The sequence below is a fragment of the Salmo salar genome, chromosome 14 (assembly GCF_965601325.2).
Source record: "Salmo salar chromosome 14, fSalSal1, whole genome shotgun sequence".
NCBI classification, from domain to species: Eukaryota; Metazoa; Chordata; class Actinopteri; order Salmoniformes; family Salmonidae; genus Salmo; species Salmo salar.
Genome location: NC_138304.1, coordinates 24,205,652 through 24,229,978, shown reverse-complemented (window position 1 = coordinate 24,229,978; position 24,327 = coordinate 24,205,652). Strand labels below are relative to the sequence as shown.

At 40.3% G+C, this 24,327-nt stretch overlaps 1 protein-coding gene across 1 annotated transcript in view; it reads left to right on the top strand.

Moving 5' to 3' along the window:
- Positions 1-1,479: 1,479 nt before the first annotated feature.
- LOC106569067 (laminin subunit gamma-1) overlaps positions 1,480-24,327 on the top strand; it is an 84,554-nt gene continuing 61,706 nt past the window's right edge. Inside the window, exon 1 of the mRNA XM_014140013.3 lies at positions 1,480-2,100. Coding sequence (XP_013995488.2) covers positions 1,728-2,100 — 373 coding nt within the window. The 5' untranslated portion in view covers positions 1,480-1,727. The remainder of the gene's footprint in view (positions 2,101-24,327) is intronic.

The window sequence follows — 24,327 nt, the reverse complement described above, 5'->3', positions numbered from 1 at the left end:
CCACTGGAATTGTGATACAGTGATACCTATATGTGAAATCATCTGTCTGTAAACAATTGTTGGAAAAATGACTTGTGTCATGCACAAAGTAGATGTCCTAACTGACTTGCCAAAACTATAGTTTGAGAAGAAGACATTTGTGGAGTGGTTGAAAAACGAGTTTTAATGACTCCAACCTAAGTGTATGTAAACTTCTGACTTCAACTGTAAGTATCATGATAAAAAATCCCTTTAAAAATCTGTCTGTTTAAGCTAGAAATATCAGTTTTTTTTGCATTTGATGCATCTCAATCCACCACATCTGCCTATGTTGCAGTTTGTAGTATTTCCGCATCTGTGGTGAAAGGTGTAATGCGGCGTTTGTCAGACCATGGGACATCCCAAAAATGTTCTCACGAAAACTACTGTAGCGTCCAAAAGGTTTGACCTACATCTATTATGATCACTGTATGGAAAGGGGAGACTCTCACGAACACGATGGTCGTCTCCCACAAGTGTCAGGGAACTCGTCAGAGGTCGGTACTGTTGATTAGCCAACTTCTGTTTGTAGCGTCCGAACCATTTGGGTTACAAGCTAATGTGACCCTACTGTGGAAAGGGGAGATTCTTACAAACACAATGTTGTTCTCTGTTTTGCTCAAGACCCCCACAAGTGTCATGGGACTCATCTGAAGGTAACCAGTACCGGTTTTCAAAACATTTATGGAAGTATGGTAGTGTTGTACCTACCCAAAATAGGAGTTAAATATGTTTAATAATAAACATTTCCTGAGCGTTCCTATATCCTAGATATAGGACAGACACTTCAAAACCTTGTTTCTTATAATACATTTTTTTACTGTGTATTTTGCAATTTATGAACATGTTATTCAAGGCCATATTCAATATTTTATTAAATAATTTTGTACTTTTTTACACCTAAAATTCGAAATCAAATAGCTAAATCCCCCGCATCATGGCTTAGACTTTTAAGTATTCAAAGATGAGGCATAATAATTACAATTTTAATAATTATAATTTACCAGGTTCTGTAAAGCAATTGTAATGACAGTCCACCACAACATACCCAAGAGTTTCCTGATTAGCAAAGGGTAGTCTGTGTTTAATTTCATTTTGTATTATTAACACAGTTTGAGATCATTGTGAGTGGATTTCGCCACTGGTTGACATTTTAGTCGCAACAAAGAAATAATCTTACCCACTACAAGGCATTGAAAAACGTTTTGTTTGTCTATTGTGCTGTATTGAATGTTTACTCTTCCTGTGCGGCTTTGCGTTTCTGGCAGACTATTACCACAGTCAAGGGTGCAAAACTAAAACAGAGGGGTGTCTATAATAATTTTATGATGTTACGCCCACTTCTGTCCATCCTCTGGGCTGCATCCATTCGTTCCTCATCAAAGCATCCTCCATACGGAAGTCAACGTCGTTTTTTCGTGACTTGCGCAGTAGCTGCTAGGGTGTAGTCGGATAGTTTCCCCCCCCTTCTGAAGTTTCTCAATGGCGGTGGACACAAAGCACTGAAACCGTGGGAGTCTGGGAAACAGAAAGAAGGGTGCGCGAGTGCAAGGAGGAGAATTCGAAAAAAACTCATTTGTAAAAGAGAAGATATTGAAAGAGTTTAACGCATGGTTTTACTTGTTTTGTAAATATAAAAGTTCGAAGGTGTAGAGGGATTCGTGTAGCTGTAGTTAAAGTTTTGAACTTTTGCTTTAGACGGGCTGAGAATGCGTTGGTTTATTCAAGTTGTGTTTTCATTGACTTGTTTGGCTATATGTAGCCACAGTGCTATGGATGAATGCACTGATGATTCGAGTCGGCCTCAGCGATGCATGCCAGAGTTTGTCAACGCTGCTTTCAATGTCACTGTGGTAGCTACCAATACTTGTGGCTCTCCCCCAGAAGAATACTGTGTACAAACCGGGGTTACGGGGGTCACCAAGTCGTGCCACATCTGCGATGCCAGCGATCGTAGACAACATCACAGTGCTGTGTACCTCACCGATTACAACAATCAACAGGACACCACCTGGTGGCAAAGTCAGACTATGTTAGCGGGCATCCAGTATCCAAACTCAATCAATCTATCTCTTCATCTTGGTAAGTGTTTGATTATGTTTAAAACACATGAAAAAATGCATCATGTTTTTTAGCTACCTTAACAGCACTATTCACCATCTCATCTGCATACCGATTAGGTGGTGGGGATTTAAGTCTGAGAAGAGATTGATTTCGAAACAAGTCACTGTCAATCATAAACCACGAACAGAATAGAGTTATGTTGCAATTTGAAAACGAATCCTAGCTGAAGAGCTGAGATTTGCAACAATGTTTCAAATAACGTCTGGCAATCACACTGACTGCTTAGTTTTTTTGTGGCAGGCATGAGACAGTTATGAAAGTTACTAATATATTCATAAAATAGATATTTGCGTGTCCTTTGTATATTCCGATTTTGTATATATATAGTTGTCATGCTCTCCGTGCCTTACATTTAGACAGAGGAATATATTTCTGATAATTAGTTATTCTTTTATATAACGTGATTTACGCAAGCTGCCGCGCCAAAAGTTTGGTTCACAGCTAAAAGTTCTAGCCTTGACTAAGAAGATGGGGTGTTTCTTTAGCTCTATCTGTGTATAATGAGTATTGTAGGGATTTTGTAATACATGCCAGGTGAATGGACGATGAAGCCAGACATAAGTTTGAGTGGGGGTCACATCATGTTGTGGAGAAGACCCATTTACAAGCCATTGTACTGAGAGAAAAAATAACTCCTTCGGGTTCATGATTGTAATGGGAATATTCGAAGGCTTTTCCAGAGATTACTTCAGAAGATAAACTTTACATAAGATATTTATGAGAAATGTTTTTGTCTATAAACCCAGCACTACTGTTTTTAAATAGTTATAGACATTCTTGAGCGGTTTAGTCATAGGTCTCGTTGTAGCTTCTTTGTAACCTAAGGTAGCAAACTTTGATAAACTGGTGGAGGCTGTAGTCGCCTATTCTATAAATGGACACAACGTTGGTGTAAACTGCACTTTGTCTAGTTAATTATAATTATTCTTAACTTTAAAAAAAATAGTTTTGAAACAAAAACTAACGTTATTGTTTTGGCGGACTACACGTTCCTCTATATAACACAGTCCAAGCACAATACACTTCAGTAGGCCAGAGATCAACAACTAGATTCAGCCGCAATTTTTTTTTTTTTTTTTTTTTTTGTGGATGGTCAATTACAAATAATTTTTAGGGTGAAATTGACCACATGAATCCTAAACAGATATAATATTAAACTAAAACATAATTTAAAACCTTGCTTCTGTTTGTATACAATCACACATCTCTCTCTTATGAGTGGGGATACTTTGAAACAGATTTCCAAAATTCTAATCCCTTGGAGTTGATTTACTGGTGTTTTTAGATTTATGTCCAACAATAAAATGTAGTATTTGAATTTATAAAAAAAAAAATGTTTTGCTCTGTTCCGTGTGATTGCAGTATCTATTTGATGCACAAAGAGGGAGATTAGATTAAGCTCTGTAAAATGTCATTGTTCCCTTTGTGAAGTAGCACTCAAGATTACAATTCCTATTGACTATTGGTATTACCTAAACTCCTGGTTCAATGAGCTCTAACATTTAGGATTGTTGATACTGTCTTACTGATATTATTAGTGTGCTTGCTAGAAATGGCAAGGACACTACTGTTATCTGACATGCCTTTCAAGCTTAAGTTGTTGATATTAATAAACGTGAAGCAGTACGTGGGGAAAAAGTGAAACGTTTCTGTACAATCATATTCTCTCAACGTATTTCCTGCATTGATTTGTTGGCAACATTGAGCTTTTAATATAATTTTATTTTTGACTTAGTCCTATTAATACATTACCTCACAAGAGCCCTCAAGGCTGGCACTCTTGGCATGAAGTGACCTCTGCTAGTGTCCCATTATCACTCTACAGTCATGAGTTCACTGATTAGATTGTTCACATTTCGCAAATCACAGAATTTCTGCCAACCAAGCAAAATCATATTGTGGAGGAGGTGATTCTGAGGGAATGGGAAAGAATGCGCTTGAGCACCTATTCTGCTTGTCAGCCACTCAAAGCCACAATGGCAGATGTGGCCGGCCTGTCTTCCTCTTTTTAAGTTAGGCAGGCCTCTGTTTACATTTTGTTTGCCAACCTTTGTTTGAAGGAAACATTGACTTCACTCCAAGTTTGGTTGTAGATAGTTGACTTGTTGAAGTCAAATCAAATCTTTTAATTCACAATCATGCTTGTGTAGGCATGCGTTTGATCTTATTCTCCAGAGAATAATTGGTCCAGATGGCTCAATCGGTTCAACCACAATACCAGCAACTTCAAGCAGTTTGTGGTTTAATTTCCACATAGGCTGAATCTACTGAGTATGTGTGTTAATGGTAATTCACTTAAAACAGGTTAAATTACCACATTTTTGTTAAGATTTAAGCTTTTGTTTTTATCTATTCAAGGCTTTGATTACTTGCATGTCTGTATGCCTTTGAAGGGCTAGTTTGGGCAGGAAGAAGGCATGTCCCGACTTGAAAACACACGAGACATTTAACTAGAGGTTGAAGATGTGGGGCTAGTAGCAGGTAGAGGTAGAATTAGGAAAGAAATAAGAGAGCAGGGGGTATACTGAACAAAAAAAATATAAGCGCAACATGTAAAGTTTTGCTCCCATGTTTCATGAGGTAAAATAAAAGATCACTGAAATGTTCCATATGAACAAAAAGCTTATTTCTCTAAAATGTTGTGAACTAATTTGTTTACATCCCTGTTAATGAGCTTTTCTCCTTTGCCAAGATAATCTATCCATCTGACAGGTGTGGCATATCAAGAAGCTGATTAAAAAGCATGATCATGACCCAGGTGCACTTTGTGCTGAGGTCAGTATATGGCCACTCTAAAATGTGCAGTTTGTCACACAACACAATGCTACAGATGTCTCAAGTTTTGAGGCAGCGTGCAATTAGCATACTGACTGAATGTCCACAATTGCTGTTGCCAGATAATTTAATGTTAATTTCTCTACCATAGGCCGCCTCCAACGTTGTTTTAAAGAATTTGGCAGTACCTCCAACCGGCCTCACAACTGCGGACCACGTTTTTGGTGTGTGGGCGAGCCTTTTGCTGATGTTAAAGTTATGAACAGAATGCCCCGTGGTGGTGGGGTTATAGTATGGGCCGACATAAGTTACAGACAACGAATACAATTGCATTTTATCGATTGCATTATGAATGCAAAGATATAACGTGACGAGATCCTGAGGCCCATTGTCGTGTCATTCATCTGCTGCCATCACCTCATGTTTCAGCATGATAATGCAAGGATCTGTACGCAATTTCTGGAAGCTGAAAATGTCCCAGTTCTTCCATAACCTGCATACTCACCAGACATGTCACCCATTGAGCATGTTTGTGATGCTCTGGATCGACGTGTACGACGGCATGTTTCAGTTCCCGCCAATATCCAGCACAGCCATTAAAGAGGAGTGGGACCACATTCCACAGGCCGCAATCGACAGCCTGTGAAGGAGATGTGTCGCACTGCATGAGGCAAGTGATGGTCACACCAGACACTGACTGGTTTTCTGATCCAAGCCCCTAACTTTTTTTTTAAGGTATCTGTGACCAACAGATGCATATCTGTAATCCCAGTCATGTGAAATCCGTAGATTATGGCCTAATGAAATTTATTTCAATTGACTGATTTCCTTGTATGAACTGTAACTCAGTAAAATCTTAAATTGTTGAATTTATATTTTTGTTCAGTATAAAAAGAGAAAAGATGTAACGATCTGTTATGTAGCAAATAGGCAGATGTTCTAATTGAACTCGACAGGCTTTCTAGTACAGTGTCCTCCACTCCTGAATCCCTATCCCTCAAATACATGATGATGACGCCATATAAATAAGGAGGCTGGTCTCACATTTCTGTATTGCAAGTTCAGGAGTGTTAATGTTAACAAATTCTGTTCCCCAGTTTACCCTACATGTTGAAGAGTGATGAATATTTATGATGTGCCCATTTGAGTGGAATTTTCTTCACCTATTCCCTGAAATGTCAGTGTCTATAAAGAATGTGAACAATGAGGGAGACGTCCCCTTGAGGATGTTGTTTCAAATGTACTTTTTTAAAGGCATTTCTAAAGGTCCTTAAATGGGAAGCTTTTTCCTAAATAGCATGTATTCCCCCTGCTTAGGCTATTAACAGTGCACACATGGTTGCCAAGGTTGGTTACAATTATTATTCTAAGAGGCAACACCATAATTTAGTAAAGTGAAACAAACAAAGCAAACTGAACAATCTTTTAACAATTCTGTACTCTTATGAACGTGCAGTGAACACCTGCAGGATATGAACAGTTCTGCCTATTGTCCACATAACAATCATAAAGTACCATATTAACCCAAGATAGTGACTGATTTGATTGTGGCACGTTTAAAAAAAAAAAAGCATACATTCTTGTGTACTTCATAGATTAATGCTGCACCATTACAAGATTGCTTTCAGTGTACAGGTATTGACCAAATCTTCTGCTACTGAAGTTGTGCTTCAACTCTGTATGTTCTATCCTGTGTAGGCCTACATCCATCTGAAAGCATTCAGTATCAGGATATGAAAAACTCTCCACCATAATTTACCCCTTTGTTTTGTTAATGTGACATATATATATTAGTCAAATGTAATATATGTCTTTCTCAGTATGTGAATCCTGTTCTTGGATTCTCCTGTGATCTGGGAGGGGGTTAATGGCTATAGCTCTGGCCACTAGCACACAGGAAGTGGTTCGTCTGTCCCAGAGATGAAATGGTGCACAGCAGTGTGGGAAAGCCAGGAGGAGTATTTCTCTGGCCCCTGTGGACTCTAGTCATGTTCTTTATAGGCTTTCCCAAACACTATGAAAGACAGTCATTTTTTTAAGACAGACCAGCTGTTGCAAATTATACCAATCTTAAAGTGCAGTGGGGACGAGACGTCATCCTGGTTAGAACCTGGTTAGATTGTTTTGCCGGTGAAGGAATGATCTCAGCGTGGGAACCTTGTATTTCTAACGCCCTAGGTCAGGGTTCCGCAACTGGCATCCCACGGGTGATTTAAAAAAAATGTTTATTTTTATTATTTAACCCCCCCCCCCAAGTTTTCTGACCAAAAAAAACAATTAAAAACAAACCTTTAAAAACACCAGCAAATCAGCTCCAAATTATTTTATTTTTGGAAATATGTTCCAAAGTATTCCCACGCATAGTAGAGTGATATGTGATTGTATACAAATGTAAGCAAGGTTTGAAATTATTGTTTTAGTCAAATATTATATATGTTCTTCATGCAGTTCAGTTGATGATCCTTGCTCTAGGTTTTGCTGAAGATCACAAATGTGTGTGTCTGAATAACATTTAGGATTAGAAAAGGCGTAGATACGTTTAACAAAGGATGCAAATGATTAAGTGGCAAAGTGACAATAAGCTCCGAAACCCAATCTACTGTACATATCCCAGTAATGAAGCTCTGTGGGTGTATGTGCACAGGTTTGTTTTAATCAGTTGAATGTTGTTTTGCAATAAGATGGACCACTAGGCTATTTGTTATGAGTTGTGTTTAGGGAGGTGAATTTGAAGAGTTGAAAGGATTGCACTCACTGTTACCCTTTTCCCCTCTGTATACAGTTTTCAGTAGGCCTATATTGTATTGTGACTTATAAAACAAGGCAACAGTAAACAGTTTGTCCAATACGAATGATGCAGGGCCACCCCCTTGGGCCAATTGAGATCGCGTGTGACCAACATATTTCAGTTAATTACTATAGCTCCTGCTTTGGGCCAATCTGTCATTTTGTAAATGCAGGATCTCTCTGGCAAGACTCATCATTCACCCAAGTTTTGTCAAAATCAGCCCAGAACTGTCTGAGTTCACGTTTGACGAACAAACAGAGACAAATCCACAGTCCCTTTCCCGATTTTTATCGTGGGGGAGAATGTTTTGAAATGTGAAGAAACATGTCCTATTGGACTTTACGGACTCACCCAGCCATTTCTTTTCAGCCACAGGACACATGTTTATAGAGAGGATGTTGAATACACCCGTAAAACAATATATATATATCTATATCTATCTATATATATATCTAATATATATATATATCTATATATTGGTAATTACTGTCTTATTTTCCACAAACAGTTCAGAGACTTCAAAGAACTGTATGGAGGTATTAAAGTGAGTAACTGATCCTGCTGCTATTACCCATTACATTACCAGTCTAAGTACAGCTGTTTTCACGTGTAAGTGGAGGATTCATGTGACAGTCAGGTTCGTATGGTATTTCACCACTTTTTTCTTCAAACACAGCAGAGGCAAAGAAATGCAATAGAATGTAAATAGCTGGTAATTAACATGGGGAATACAGTGCCTTTGGAAAGTATTCCAGACCCCTTGACCTTTTCCACATTTCTTTACGTTACAGCCTTATTCTAAAGTGTATTACATTTTCCCCCCCTCATCAATCGACACACTACCCCATAATGACAAAGCAAAAACTGGTTTTTAGAAATGTTTGCAAATTTATAAAAAACTGAAATATCACATTTCTATAAGTATTCAGACACTTTATGCAGTACTTTGTTGAAGCACCTTTGGCAGTGGTTACAGCATCAAGTCTTCTTGGGTATGACACTACAAGTTGTCACACCTGTATTTGGGGAGTTTATCCCATTCTTCTCTGTAGATCCTCTCAAGCTCTGTCAGGTTGGATGGGTAGCTATGCTGCACAGCTATTTTCAGGTCTCTCCAGAGATGTTCAAGTCCGGGCTCTGGCTGGGCCACTCAAGGACATTCAGAGACTTGTCCCGAAGCCACTCCTGTTGTCTTGGCTGTGTGCTTAGGGTCATTGTCCTGTTGGAAGGTGAACCTTCATCCCAGTCTGAGGTCCTGAGCGCTCTGGAGCAAGTTTTCATCAACGATCTCTCTGTACTTTGCTCCGTTCATAATTTCCTCCATCCTGACTCGTCTCCCAGTTCCTACCTCTGAAAAACATCCTCACAGCATGATGCTGCCACCACCATGCTTCACCGTAGGGATGGTGCTAGGTTTCCTCCAGATGTGACGCTTGGCATTCAGGCCAAAGAATCTTGTTTCTCATGGTTTGAGACTCTTTAGGTGCCAATTGGCAAACTCCAAGCGGGCTGTCATATGTCTTTTACTGAGGTGTGGCTTCCGTCTGGCCACTCAACTTGAAATCGGTCAACCTCTAGTATTCTTAACAATCGGTAATCTGCATTTTTGGACGCCGATTACAATGCACTCCACGAGGAGACTGTGCGGCAGGCTGACCACCTGTTTAGCGAGTGCAGCAAGGAGCCAAGGTAAGGTGCTAGCTAGCATTAAACTTTTCTTATTAAAAACAATCAATCTTAACATAATCACTAGTTAACTACACATGGTTGATGATATTACTAGTTTAACTAGCTTGTCCTGCGTTGCAAATAATCAATGCGGTGCCTGTTAATTTATCATCGAATCACAGCCAACTTCGCCAGGTGACGGGTGATGATTTAACAAGCGCATTCACGAAAGAAGAACTGTCATTGTACCTAACCATAAACATCAATACCTTTCTTAAAATCAATACACAAGTATATATTTTTTTAAACCTGCATATTTAGTTAAAAGAAATTCATGTTAGCAGACAATATTAACTAGGGAAATTGTGTCACTTCTCTTGCGTTCTCTGCAAGCGGAGTCAGGGTATATGTAGCAGTTTGGGCCACCTGGCTTGTTGCGAACTGTGTGAAGAACGTTTCTTCCTAACAAAGACCGTAATTAATTTGCCAGATTTTTACATAATTATGACTTTGAAGGTTGTGCAATGTAACGGCAATATTTAGACTTATGGATGCCACCCGTTCGATAAAATACGGAACGGTTCCGTATTTTACTGAAAGAATAAACGCTTTGTTTTGAAAATGATAGTTTCCGGATTTGACCATATTAATGACCTAAGGCTCATATTTCTGTGTGTATATTATAATTAAGTCTATGTTTTGATATTTGATAGAGCAGTCTGACTGAGTGGTGGTAGGCAGCAGCAGGCTCGTAAGCATTCAGTCAAACAGCACTTTCCTGCGTTTGCCAGCAGCTCTTCGCAATGCTTGAAGCACAGTGCTGTTTATGACTTGAAGCCTATCAACTCCCTAGATTAGGCTGGGAATACTATAGTGCCTATAAGAACATCCAATAGTCAAAGGTTTATGAAATACAAATGCTATAGAGAGAAATAGTACTATAATTCCTATAATAACTACAACTTAAAACTTCTAAACTGGGAATATTGAAGACACATGTTAAAAGGAACCACCAGCTTTCATATGTTCTGAGCAAGGAACTTAAACGTTAGCTTTTTTTTACATGGCACATATTGCACTTTTACTTTCTTCTCCAACATTTTAGTTTTTGCATTATTTAAACCAAATTGAGCATGTTTCATTATTTTTTGGAGACTATAAATAGATTTTTATTTAAGTTAAAATAAGTGTTCATTGTTAGTTCAGTATTGTTGTAATTGTCATTATTACAAATGTGTGTATATATAAATAAAAAAATCGGCCAATTAATCGGTATTCTACCATAAAGGGCTGATTGGTGGAGTGCTGCAGAGATGGTTGTCCTTCTGGAAGGTTCTCCCATCGGGTACTTGGCCACCTTCCTGACCAAGGCCCTTCTCCCCCGATTGCTCAGTTTGGCAGCGTGGCAAGCTCTAGGAAAAGTCTTGGTTGTACCAAACTTCTTCCATTCAAGAATAATGGAGACCACTATGTTCTTGGGGACCTTCAATGCTGCGGACATTTTTTGGTACCCTTCCCCAGATCTGTGCTTTCGACACAATCGTGACTCGGAGCTCTACGGACAATTCCTTTGACCTCATGGCTTTGTTTTTGCTCTGAAATGCACTGTCAACTGTGGGACCTTATATAGGCAGGTGTGCCTTTCCAAATCATGTCCAATCAATTGAATTTACCACCGGTGGACTCCAATCAATTTGTAGAAACATCTCAAGGATGATCACTGGAAACAGGATGCACCTGAGCTCAATTTTGAGTCTCATGGCAAAGGGTCTGAAAACTTGTGTAAATAAGCTATTTCTGTTTTTTTTAACAGAAATGTGCAAATTTGCTAAAATTGCTAAAAACATGTTTTCGCTTTGTCATTATTGTGTAGATGGCTGCAAAAAAAAAATGTTCATCAATTTTAGTATAAGGCTGTAGGGTAACAAAATGTGTAAAAAGTCTAGGGGTCTGAATACTTTCCGAAGGCACTATCTGGGGAATATTTTCTCGCAAGCATGATAGCTGCTTTTACTGTAACAGTTGTTCTCAAAGTAACAGTGAATAAGCACTTTTATTGATGTATGTAATGTTAATGTTTTTTGGTTTGTTTTTAATCATAGATGTTAGGTATTTACAGCAGGTGTCGAGTTGATATTTTGTGTATCAAATCAAAGTTTTTGTCATGTGCGCCGAATACAACAGGTACCTGTTCACCTTACAGTGAAATACTTACTTAGAGGCCCTAACCAACAGTGACATTTTTAAGTAAAAAATAGGTATTAGGTAAACAATACTTAAGTAAAATAACAGTAGCGAGGCTATATACAGGTGGTACCGGTACAGAATCAATATGCGGGGGCACTGGTTAGTCGGGCTAATTGAGATAATATGTACATGTAGGTATAGTTTAAGTGACTATGCATAGATGATAAACAGAGTTTAGCAGCAGCATAAGAGGGTTGGCGTGGGGTGTGGCGGGACACAATGCAAATAGTCCGGGTAGCCATTTGATCACCTGTTCAGGAGTCTTATGGTTTGGGGGTAAAAGCTGTTGAGAAGCCTTTTGGTCCTACACCTGGCGCTCCGGTGCCACTTGACATGCGGTAGCAGAGAGAACAGTCTATGACTGGGGTGGCCTTCCTCTGACACCACCTGGTACAGAGGTCCTGGATGGCAGGCAGCTTAGCCCCAGTGATGTACTGGGCCATAAGCACTACCCTCTGTAGTGTCTTGCCGTTGGAGGCCGAGCAGTTGTCGTACCAGGCAGAGATGCAACCAGTCAGGATGCTCTGTTGCAGCTGCAGAACCTATTTTGGATCTGAGGACCCATGCCAAATCTTTTTCGTTTCCTGAGGGGGAATAGGCTTTGTCGTGCCATCTTCACGACTGTCTTGGTGTGTTTGGATCATGATAGTTTGTTGGAGATGTGGACACCAAGGAACTTGAAGCTCTCAACCTGCTGCACTACAGCCCCGTCGATGAGAGTGGGGGCATGCTCGGTCCTCCTTTTCCTGTAGTCCACAATCATCTCCTTTGTCTTGATTAAGTTGAGGGATAGGTTGTTATTCTGGCACCACACGGCCAGGTCTTTGATCTCCTCCCTAAATGCTGTCTCGTCGTTGTTGGTGATCAGGCCTACCACTGTTGTCATCTGCAAACTTAATGATGGTGTTGGAGTCGTGACTGGCCATGCTGTTGTTGGTGAACAGGGAGTATTGGAGGGGACTGCGCACACACCCCTGAGGGGCTCTAGTGGTGAGGATCAGCGTGGCAGATGTGTTGCTACCTACCCTCACCACCTGGTGGTGAGGGTAGGAAAAAGTAAAATTCCACCACTTATCTCCTGACTTGTATTAGTTCCATTGTTATTCTAACAGGAAGTTGCAGAGGGAGGTGTTTTGTCCCAGGATCCTTAGCTCAGTGATGAGCTTTGAGGGCACTATGGTGTTGAACGCTGAGCTGTAATCAATGAATAGCATTCTCACGTAGGTGTTCCTTTTGTCAAGGTGGGAAAGGGCAGTGTGGTGGTCTGCTTGAAACATGTTGGTATTACAGACTGTCAGGGACATGTTAAATGTCAGTGAAGACCCCTGCTAGTTGGTCAGCACATGCCCGGAACACACGTCCTGGTAATCCATCTAGCCCTGTGGCCTTGTGAATGTTGACCTGTTTAAAGGTCTTACTCATGTCGGCTACAGAGAGTGTGGTCACACAGTCATCTGGAACAGCTGATGCTCTCATGCATTCTTTATTGTTGCTTGTCTCAAACCGAGCATAGAAGTGGTTTAGCTCGTCTGGAAGGCTTGTGTCACTGGGCAGCTCGCGTCTGTGCTTCCCTTTGTAGTCTGTAATAGTTTGCAGGCCCTGCCACATCCAACAACCGTCGGAGCCAATGTAATACGATTCAATCTTAGTCCTGTATTGGCGCTTTGCCAGTTTGATGGTTCGTTGGAGGGCATAGCGGGATTTCTTATAAGCTTCCGGGTTAGAGTCCCGCACCTTGAAAGCGGCAGCTCTAGCCTTTAGCTCAGTGCGGATGCTGCCTGTAATCCATGGCTTCTGGTTGGGGAATGTACGTACAGTCACTGTGGGGACGACGTCCTCAATGCACTTATTGATGAAGCCAGTGACTGATGTGGTGTACTCCTCAATGCCATCGGAAGAATCCCGGAACATATTCTAGTTTGTGCTAGCAAAACGGTCCTGTAGTTTAGCATCTGCTTCATCTGACCACTTTTTTATAGACTGAGTCACTGGTGCTTCCTGCTTTCATTTTTGCTTGTAAGCAGGAATTGGGAGGATAGAATTATGTTCAAATTTGCCAAATGGAAGGGAGGGAGAGCTTTGTACGTGTCTCTGTGTGTGGAGTAAAGGTGATCTAGAAATTTTTTTCTCCCTCTGGTTGTGCATTTAACATGCTGATAGAATTTTTGTACAACTGATTTAAGTTTCCCTGCATTAAAGTCCCTGGCCACTAGGAGCGCTGCCTCTGGGTGAGCGGTTTCCTGTTTGCTTATTTCCTTATACAGCTGACTCAGTGTGGTCTTAGTGCCAGCGTCCATCTGTGGTGGTAAATAAACAGCCACGAAAAATATAGATGAAAACTCTCTTGGCAAATAGTGTAGTCTTCAGCTTATCATGAGATACTCTACTTCAGGTGAGCAAAATCTAGAGACTTCCTTAGATTTCGTGCACCAGCTGTTGTTTACAAATATACAGACTGCTCCCCTTGTCTTAACGGGAGTCTGCTGTTCTATCTTGCCGGTGCAGCGTATATCCCACCAGCTGAATGTTATCCATGTCGTCATTCAACCACAATTCGGTGAAACATAAGATATTACAGTTTTTGATGTCCCGTTGGTAGGATATTCATGATCGTACCTTGTCTAATTTATTGTCCAATGATTGTACATTGGCAAGTAATACTGATAGTAAGGGCAGATTTCCCACTCGCTTTTGGCGTATCCTTACAAGGCACCCCGCCCTGTGTCCTCTATACCTGCGTCTCTTTCTCTTGCTAATGTATGGGATTTTGGCCTTGTCGTGTGTCTGAAGTACATCCTGTGCGTCCTGCTTGTTGAAGAAAAAATCTTTGTCTAATCCGAGGTGAGTGATCGGTGTCCTGATATCCAGAAGCTAATTTTTTGCTGTAAAATACGGTGGCAGAAACATTATTTACAAAATAAGTTACAGATAACATGGGGAAAAAAACCACATAGTGGCACAATTGGTTAGGCGCCCGTAAAACGGCAGCCATTTCTTCCGGCGCCATCTTGAGACTATATTAGACAGTACTAGGCTTTGTGTGCCACTCACCAAGCTGCCTAGATTTATCCTAGAGAAGAGTAGCGTATTTGAACGATAATAACACATTTATTTAGACTCTCTTATTATGATTTGGCTGTACTGTATTCGAGTCCAGTTCACCAACGGTCACTTGAATTTCCGGCATACAAAAATCTGATTCCTTTGTCTGCCTGCCTGGCCAAACATGAGCTCTTCCTGTGGAACATCAAGGCCATTTCTTCACTTTGTTGTGAGATTCCCGCCTTTGTACAGCGGACCACCTGACTTCAGTGGCTGAGCACTTATATTTAGCCACACTCCGGTCTCAGTTCCTAGTTCATTTCACATGGAGTAGACACAGTCTTCATAAATTGAAGTGTAGGCTTTTCAAGTTGTCTCGTACACAAGTACACTGAAATGCCTTTTTTGCCAGCTCCAAACCCAACAATACAGTTATCGATATGAATGTAGCACAAAAAATAGCATAAGGTAGAACAAAAACACACGAGAAATAAGAAGAATTCGAGAAAGTAAGAAGCTATATACAGGGTCAGTTCCTATACAGTATTTACAATGTGCAAGCATACTGGTGATGGAGGTAGATATGTATAGGGGTAAGGTGACTAGGCATCAGGATATATGATAAACACTGTAGCAGTAGTGTAAATTCTGTCTGTCCATTAGGCAATATTGTGTGCCTCTTTCCTAAAACTGAACTTAAATATCTTGTTATATAGAAGTTTATTGGCTGCGTACACTGATTTGCAGACGTTATCACAGGTGCATTGAAATGCTTGTGTTTCTAGCTCCAACAGTGCAGTTATACCCAGCAATATAAAAAGTACACACAATCTACAAACTTTTAAATATAAAAGTTTTATAGGATGAGCCATGACTATAATACAGTATATACTGTACGTATAGAGTGTGAAACAGTATGTAAACAGCGGCAGGTATCCTAATGATTTGAGCGTTGGACAGGTAACCGGAAGGTTGCAAGATCGAATCCCTGAGCTGACAAGGTAAAAATCTGTCGTTCTGCGCCTGAACAAGGCGTTGAAAATAAGGATTTGTTCTTAACTGACTTGCCTAGTTAAATAAAGGGGAATCATTTTTTTAAAATTAAGTAACCAGTGTTTAATGACTGTTCATAGGGCAGCACTCTCTGAGGTAGAGTACCCGGTGGTAGCCTGCCAGAACAGTGACTAAGGTCCAGGTAGAAATACACCATGGAGTCTGCATTTGTGAGTTGGTTAGCCTTTGCTTTAACTATGTAGTATTATGTTGTTAGTGCAAGTAATTGAAGTATTCCTTAATATTAGTAATTGTAACTTAGATCTTAGGCTTATTTTATTTCAGTTAGATGTATTTGAGTTGATGACCACCCTTGGTGTGCAAATCACTGCTCAGGCTAACTTAGTTATTTTAAATATTGACAACCGGGAATAACCTTTCCAAGGACACATTATTAAAGAAAAGATTTAGCCATATCAGGTATTCTGCCAGTGGCAGTTTAAACTTGTAACTCTTTGAATAAACCTTCTCTCTATCAAAGGCCTTCCAGAGTCTGACGATGACAGTCCTATCTTTAGATCTGAGGCATGGGTGACCGCTCCCCACCTTCCCCTCCTAAAGTCCTACAACCTCACAAAACTATTTTCTTTACAAGGGGGAGGGGTTTTTCATTTGCAGGATTAGCCTTTTTGTTTGGTCATTCCTACCCGTCTGACCATATCGTCCCCTCTATCCCTCCAATCCTTCTCCCTTTCTCTCCTGAATCTCTTTGTTACTTTAATTTACCTGCCTGTCTTTCCATCTTATAGGAAAAGTCCCTCATGCACACCCCTCAAGACAAAACCCTTTCTTTTTGGAGACCTTACATTCTCAAGATTCATCCTGTGATGGGGATCCCTAAAAAGCTTAACTACAGCCTATGTTTGCTGTCCATTCATCAGTGTTTACTTTGAAGTTGAAACTTAACATTCTTGCTGCTCTGAGCTAATTAAAAAGCCAGTGGTAGGTTTAGGGGCAGTCCTTAGCACTGCCAAATCAAAGCGCCACCTCTTGCTCTTGAGGCTAGGCAACGTAGACATCGGGATCGGAGATAACCCCTCTTCTCAAAATATTGTTATTCTGAGGGCTGAGTTTCCGCTGAAACAGCCAAATGCTTTGGTTTGAGTTCCCTCTGCACACTGTACTTCAGGAAGGGCTGGATGTTCCACTCCTTATGGGAGATAAGGACGCTGTCCTGCTGGCCCATGATATTTAATTTCCCCACTACCCCAAAAAGAACTTGTACTTGGGTCATTCCATGTCATTTCAGTGAGCCATGACACCCACCATCTGATTGTGCTGAAGTTGTTTTCTGTAGTTAGAAATATTCCGGAAACATTATTTTGTTGCAATATAATTTGATCTCTGAGATATTAGGCTAATTGATTGTACCCAAATTGGGCATTTTAATTTATTGGATGAATTTAATATTCAATAATTATAGTACCTAACATCTGATTTGGACCAAACTTTTTTCAGACAATGTGTAAGACATGAGGAATCCAAAGAAGTGGTTAAAAGCCATCCACGTTCACCCCACACCAGTCCCTCCACAACAACAAGTGTTGTCTGTTTGACAAGGAGTATGGAGCTGTGGCTAGGAGTGTTTCTTCATCTTATTGTTAATGTTGCGACAGTTCGTTTCAGGTAACAGAACAAAATAGTCAGCACATAGTAACTTCTGATTTAGCTGTACTTTAATTAATGCAAACACGTGTGTGGTTCGTATATATACGGTCTCGCTGTTTTACCTCGCAGGGCAAAACAGAGAAGAGAACGACACCTCCTTTGTTCTCTCTTTTATTCTGACAGTTAGTTCCCGCTCAATGCTGGCCTGTCAGAGGGAGGAGGAGCGTGGTTTAAACTTGCTCCTCCTGTCGTCGGCGTGCAGGCTGATCCCAGCCTCTTGACGCACTTCCTGTTGCCGGTTGTAATTCTTCTTGTCTTCAACAGTTGATTTACTCGTAGTTTATGTACTTAATATTGTAGCATAGCTTCCCCGGTATATTATATAAGTTATGCATACAAATATCCAGTTCAACCCTAACATTATGTAATGTATTCTCAGTGAATTTGGGGCTGTTTTTTTTTTCTTCTCCCCTGTTCAGATAAATTAGTCATTGAAGTTGTTAACAATGTATGAAAACTTTTACTGATAGCAGGAATAGCACCATCTAGTGGGCAGATCCTATTAATATCAGGATGTTGAAAATCAGATTGTATTTAAACAAAAATAATGTTGCAGGAATGATAGTCTTATGTTTCCAACAACAGAAACCATTTCAGAACAATCTGAAATGGTCAGTGTCAATCCTCTTTCTTGTGCTTTTCGAGGTGGAACGACTCGCTTGCGACATTGCTAACTAAAAAGCCAAAGCGATACTAATTAGTACCCTAGGTAGCACAACAAATAAGCTCATTATCCTGTGCTCTCTCATTGTTCTAAAACCTCTTTCTTGTGCTTTTCGAGGTGGAACGACCTCGAAAAGCACTTATTTGTTGTGCTACCTAGGGTACTAATTAGTATCACTTTGGCTTTTTAGTTAGCAATGTCGCAAGCGAGTCGTTCCACCTCGAAAAGCACAAGAAAGAGGGTTTAGAACAATGAGAGAGCACAGGATAATGAGCTTATTTGTTGTGCTAAGAGCTCCGTTTACATTCTTATCTAATTGCGTTAGGTGTAAGGACAAAATACTTATACAATGTTAGACATGAGAGGCAGAACATGCAGTGTGTCTGCGTTAACCTCTTACATCTAGACGTTCCGCTAGCGGAACACCTGCTCCAATATCCAATGATAGGCGTGGCGCGAATTACAAATTCCTCAAAAATACAAAAACTTCAATTTTTCAAACATATGACTATTTCACAGCATTTTAAAGACAAGACTCTCCTTTATCTAACCACACTGTCCGATTTCAAAAAGGCTTTACAGCGAAAGCAAAACATTAGATTATGTCAGCAGAGTACCAAGCCAGAAATAATCAGACACCCATTTTTCAAGCTAGCATATAATGTCACAAAAACCCAGAAGACAGCTAAATGCAGCACTAACCTTTGATGATCTTCATCAGTTAACACACCTAGGACATTATGTTATACAATACATGCATGTTTTGTTCAATCAAGTTCATATTTATATCAAAAAACAGCTTTTTACATTAGAATGTGACGTTCAGAACTAGCATACCCCCCGCAAACTTCCGGAGGAATTTGCTAATAATTTACTAAATTACTCACGATAAACGTTCACAAAAAGCATAACAATTATTTTACGAATTATAGATACAGAACTCCTCTATGCACTCGATATGTCCGATTTTAAAATAGCTTTTTGGTGAAAGCACATTTTGCAATATTCTAAGTACATAGCCCAGGCATCACGGGCTAGCTATTTAGACACCCAGGACTGCTACTTCAATAACAAATGTTGGTTTGGTCCAAAATAATCCATCGTTATATCCAAATTGCGGCGTTTTGTTCGTGCGTTCCAGACACTATCTGAAAGGGTAAATAAGGGTCGCGCGCATGGCGCAATTCGTGACAAAAAAAATCTAAATATTCCATTACCGTACTTCGAAGCATGTCAACCGCTGTTTAAAATCCATTTTTATGCCATTTTTCTCATAAAAAAGCGATAATATTCCGACCAGGAATGTCCATTTAGCTAAACAGAGGAAAGTAAACAAAGCTTTCGGTCGACGCGGGCACGAGCCTGAGTCTCACAATACTGTAACCAGCCACTACGCAAACGCGCTACTTTTTTTCAGCCAGAGCCTGCAAAGCCACGATTCTGCATTTTACCGCCTTCTGAGACCCTATGGCAGCCGTAGGAAGTGTCACGGGACAGCTAAGATCCTCACTCTTCAATAAACAGAGACAAGAAGAACGACACCTTGTCAGACAGGCCACTTCCTGCATGAAACCTTCTCAGTTTTTTGCCTGCCAAATGAGTTCTGTTATACTCACAGACACCATTCAAACTGTTTTAGAAACTTTAGGGTGTTTTCTATCCATATGTAATAAGTATATGCATATTCTAGTTACTGGGTAGGAGTGGTAACCAGATTAAATCGGGTACGTTTTTTATCCAGCCGTGAAAATACTGCCCCCTAGCCATAACAGGTTAACACCTTTTGTGTCTCTAAAAGTTATGATTAACCAACTTTTGTACATGTTCTAAAAATTTAAAACATTATTATTATTTTTTTTTATAATCATGAGGCATAACAGAAAAGTCTGAAACTCCCAGTACATGGCGACAGTTTATTATACCTTAGAGGTTAAACGTCTGGAGCAAGTAATTCAACCAATTTATACAATATATTGCAAAGTTGTAACTCATTTTTGCTCGCCAATTTTTTTGTGTACTATTTTTCTTTTCTTTTTTACATAGACAATAGACAACATTTCACAGACATGGGTCCACTAAACTAGACATGACTGGCGTAGCTGGGACTTAATGATGATGATAATGAAGACAAACACCAACTCGTACAGTTCCTTCAGAAAGTATTCACATCCCTTTACTTTTTCACACTTTGTTGTTACAGCCTGAATTTAAAATTGATTCAATTTATTTTCACACAATACCACATAATGTCAAAGTGGATTTTTTTGTTGTACACTGCTCAAAAAAATAAAGGGAACACTTAAACAACACAATGTAACTCCAAGTCAATCACACTTCTGTGAAATCAAACTGTCCACTTAGGAAGCAACACTGATTGACAATAAATTTCACATGCTGTTGTGCAAATGGAATAGACAACAGGTGGAAATTATAGGCAATTAGCAAGACACCCCCAATAAAGGAGTGGTTCTGCAGGTGGGGACCACAGACCACTTCTCCGTTCCTATGCTTCCTGGCTGATGTTTTGGTCACTTTTGAATGCTGCCGGTGCTTTCACTCTAGTGGTAGCATGAGACGGAGTCTACAACCCACACAAGTGGCTCAGGTAGTGCAGCTCATCCAGGATGGCACATCAATGCGAGCTGTGGCAAGAAGGTTTGCTGTGTCTGTCAGCGTAGTGTCCAGAGCATGGAGACGCTACCAGGAGACAGGCCAGTACATCAGGAGACGTGGAGGAGGCCGTAGGAGGGCAATAACCCAGCAGCAGGACCGCTACCTCCGCCTTTGTGCAAGGAGGAGCAGGAGGAGCACTGCCAGAGCCCTGCAAAATGACCTCCAGCAGGCCACAAATGTGCATGTGTCTGCTCAAACGGTCAGAAACAGACTCCATGAGGGTGGTATGAGGGCCTGAAGTCCACAGGTGGGGGTTGTGCTTACAGGCCAACACCGTGCAGGACGTTTGGCATTTGCCAGAGAACACCAAGATTGGCAAATTCGCCACTGGCGCCCTGTGCTCTTCACAGATGAAAGCAGGTTCACACTGAGCACGTGACAGACGTGACAGAGTCTGGAGACGCCGTGGAGAACGTTCTGCTGCCTGCAACATCCTCCAGCATGACCGGTTTGGCGGTGGGTCAGTCATGGTGTTGGGGTGGCATTCCTTTGGGGGACCGCACAGCCCTCCATGTGCTCGCCAGATGTAGCCTGACTGCCATTAGGTACCGAGATGAGATCCTCAGACCCCTTGTGAGACCATATGCTGGTGCGGTTGGCCCTGGGTTCCTCCTAATGCAAGACAATGCTAGACCTCATGTGGCTGGAGTGTGTCAGCAGTTCCTGCAAGAGGAAGGCATTGATGCTATGGACTGGCCCGCCCGTTCCCCAGACCTGAATCCAATTGAGCACATCTGGGACATCATGTCTCGCTCCATCCACCAACGCCACGTTGTACCACAGACTGTCCAGGAGTTGACGGATGCTTTAGTCCAGGTCTGGGAGGAGATCCCTCAGGAGACCATCCGCCACCTCATCAGGAGCATGCCCAGGCGTTTTAGGGAGGTCATACAGGCACATGGAGGCCACACACACTACTGAGCCTCATTTTGACTTGTTTTAAGGACATTACATCAAAGTTGGATCAGCCTGTAGTGTGGTTTTCCACTTTAATTTTGAGTGTGACTCCAAATCCAGACCTCCATGGGTTGATAAATTGGATTTCCATTGATTATTTTTGTGTGATTTTTGTTGTCAGCACATTCAACTATGTAAAGAAAAAAAGTATTTAATAAGAATATTTCTTTCATTCAGATCTAGGATGTGTTGTTTAAGTGTTCCCTTTATTTTTTTGAGCAGTATATTTCTTTAAAAAAAAAGTTATTAATGAAATGTCTTGAGTCGTGAAGTATTCAACCCCTTTGTTATAGAAAGCCTAAAATAAGTTCAGGAGTAAATATTTGTTTATTAAATCACATAATTAGTTGCATGGACTCATTCTGTGTTCAATAAGTGGTTAACAAATTGTTTTATGACTATGCCATCTCTACCTCTCTCACACACACACACACACACACACACACACACACACACACACACACACACACACACACACACACACACACACACACAAACAATTATCTGTAAGGTCACTCAATCAAGTAGGGAATTTCAAGTACATATTCAACAACAAACACCACGGTGGTTTTTCAATATCTCACAAAGAATTAGTAGATGTGAAGAAAAAAAACTACTGCTGAATATCCCTTTTGCGCATGCTGAATTTATTAATTAGGCTTTAGATGGTGTATCAATACACCCAGTCACTACAAAGATACAGGCGTCCATCCTAACTCAGTTGCCGGAGAGGAAACTGCTCAGGGATTTCCCCATGAGGCCAATGGTGATTTTAAAACAGTTACAGTTTAATGATTGTAATATGAGAACTGAGGATAGATGAACAACATTGTAGTTACTCCACAATACTAACCTAAATGAGTAAAAAGAAGAAAGCTTGTACAGAATAAAAATATTCCAAAACATGCGTCGTGTTTGCAACAAGGCAGTTAAGTAATACTACAACACATGTGGAAAATAAATTAACTTTTTGTCTTACATGCAAAGTGTTATGTTTGGTGCAAATTCAACACATCACTGAGTACCACTTTTCATATTTTCAAGTATGGTGGTGGCTGCTTCATGTTATGGGTATGCTTGTCTTTGGCAGAGACTAGGGAGTTTTTTTAGGAGGAAAACCTGGTTGTCTGCTTTCCACCAGACACTGGGAGATGACAGTCACCTAAAACACAAGGCCAAATATACAATGGAGTTACTAACAAAGACAACATCGAATGTTCCAAATTATTGACGAGGATGGAATGGTCCAACCCATTGGGTATCCCACCCCACCCTCATATGCCATGTCTTGAAATATGCAGATCGATGGATTAAAAGTGAACTTACATTGCAAAACTTCTGATAGAAAGTTAGCTAACTCCGCCCATAACTTTTGAACTTTGTAGCACTCCCAGAAGGCATTAATTATTAAGTCATTGTTTGTTATACACTTAAGACATGACTCTGTCTGCTGAGCTGTAGAATGTGTTAATTTTGTCTCATGTGTAATACATTCTGTACAGGTTAGCCTGGATTAAGTGTATGTTTTTGTTAAATTTGTTATGTACCAACACTCCCTCCATCTTGTGTCAATATCAGTTATTTTTAGGTCTTGGTTCCAATAGTTGTCAGTTGGATAGGCTTTCTGCAAGGTTTTGTATATCTCATCTCCTATATCGTATGACTATCCTTTTCTGACTCAAGTAGGTTTCCTTTGATGTCCAAAAGATTTCAGATCTACATTTCGTGATATAAAAAGTTTACATTGGTCAGTTCAAAATTGCTTGTTAATTATGTTATGGTTATCTTTTTATTGCCTTTTACCAAGTCATTTGCCTGTTACCTGCCAAGGTATTTTGACTCTGGAGCCTTAAATCTTAACGGTGTACTTAGCACTGGCACCATCTCCTGAGAAATCTATGAGAATGGCACCCCAAGAATGATAGGATTTGAAAGATCTACGCCCTCAAGCCTGAAATTGTTTGGCAAACAACTGAATACCTAATGCGGGAGCTTTTCTCTGACCTCTGTTTTAGCCTCTCCCAACCAATTATCATGGATTGATTGATTAACTGTATAAGTCCCAATTTTCTTTTTAAATGTGGAATAGCAAAAAACTTCAGAGTCATCTAAATATATTTTTGGGGCATATTCTGAATAGTATTAGATGACCAAATGCTTATTTGAGAAATGTGATTGGGTGTGATGCACTGTTATCTGGTTAGCCTTGTTTTATTCTCAGAAGCTGTGCACTTATTTGTTCACAGCAGGGTTTCCGTTAGTCGGTAATTTAATGATTTAAAGTCAAATGCTGATAAATAAAATATTTGCCAGCCAAATTGAACAGGAGACAAAAAACAATCCCATTGGGATTTTTTTATTTATTCATTGATGGAAATATCAGTCGATGGAAATATATTTGACCATCATGCTTATCGGTCTATAGGTTAATTTGCTAACATAATATAATATAATTTGTTCAACAGCGCTGCTACTGCAGCTCTTCCACCGTTGCTGCTGGAATGAAACGTGCTTTTATAAGCCCAGTCATTGCGCAACAATTCTAAATGCAGTTGCGTGTTAAACAATTTTGATGGCCTCAAAAGCCTTTTTTTATCAAATGGTAATTGAAGTGCATCTCCCTTCTGCCATTCAAGTGCATAGCCTGCCT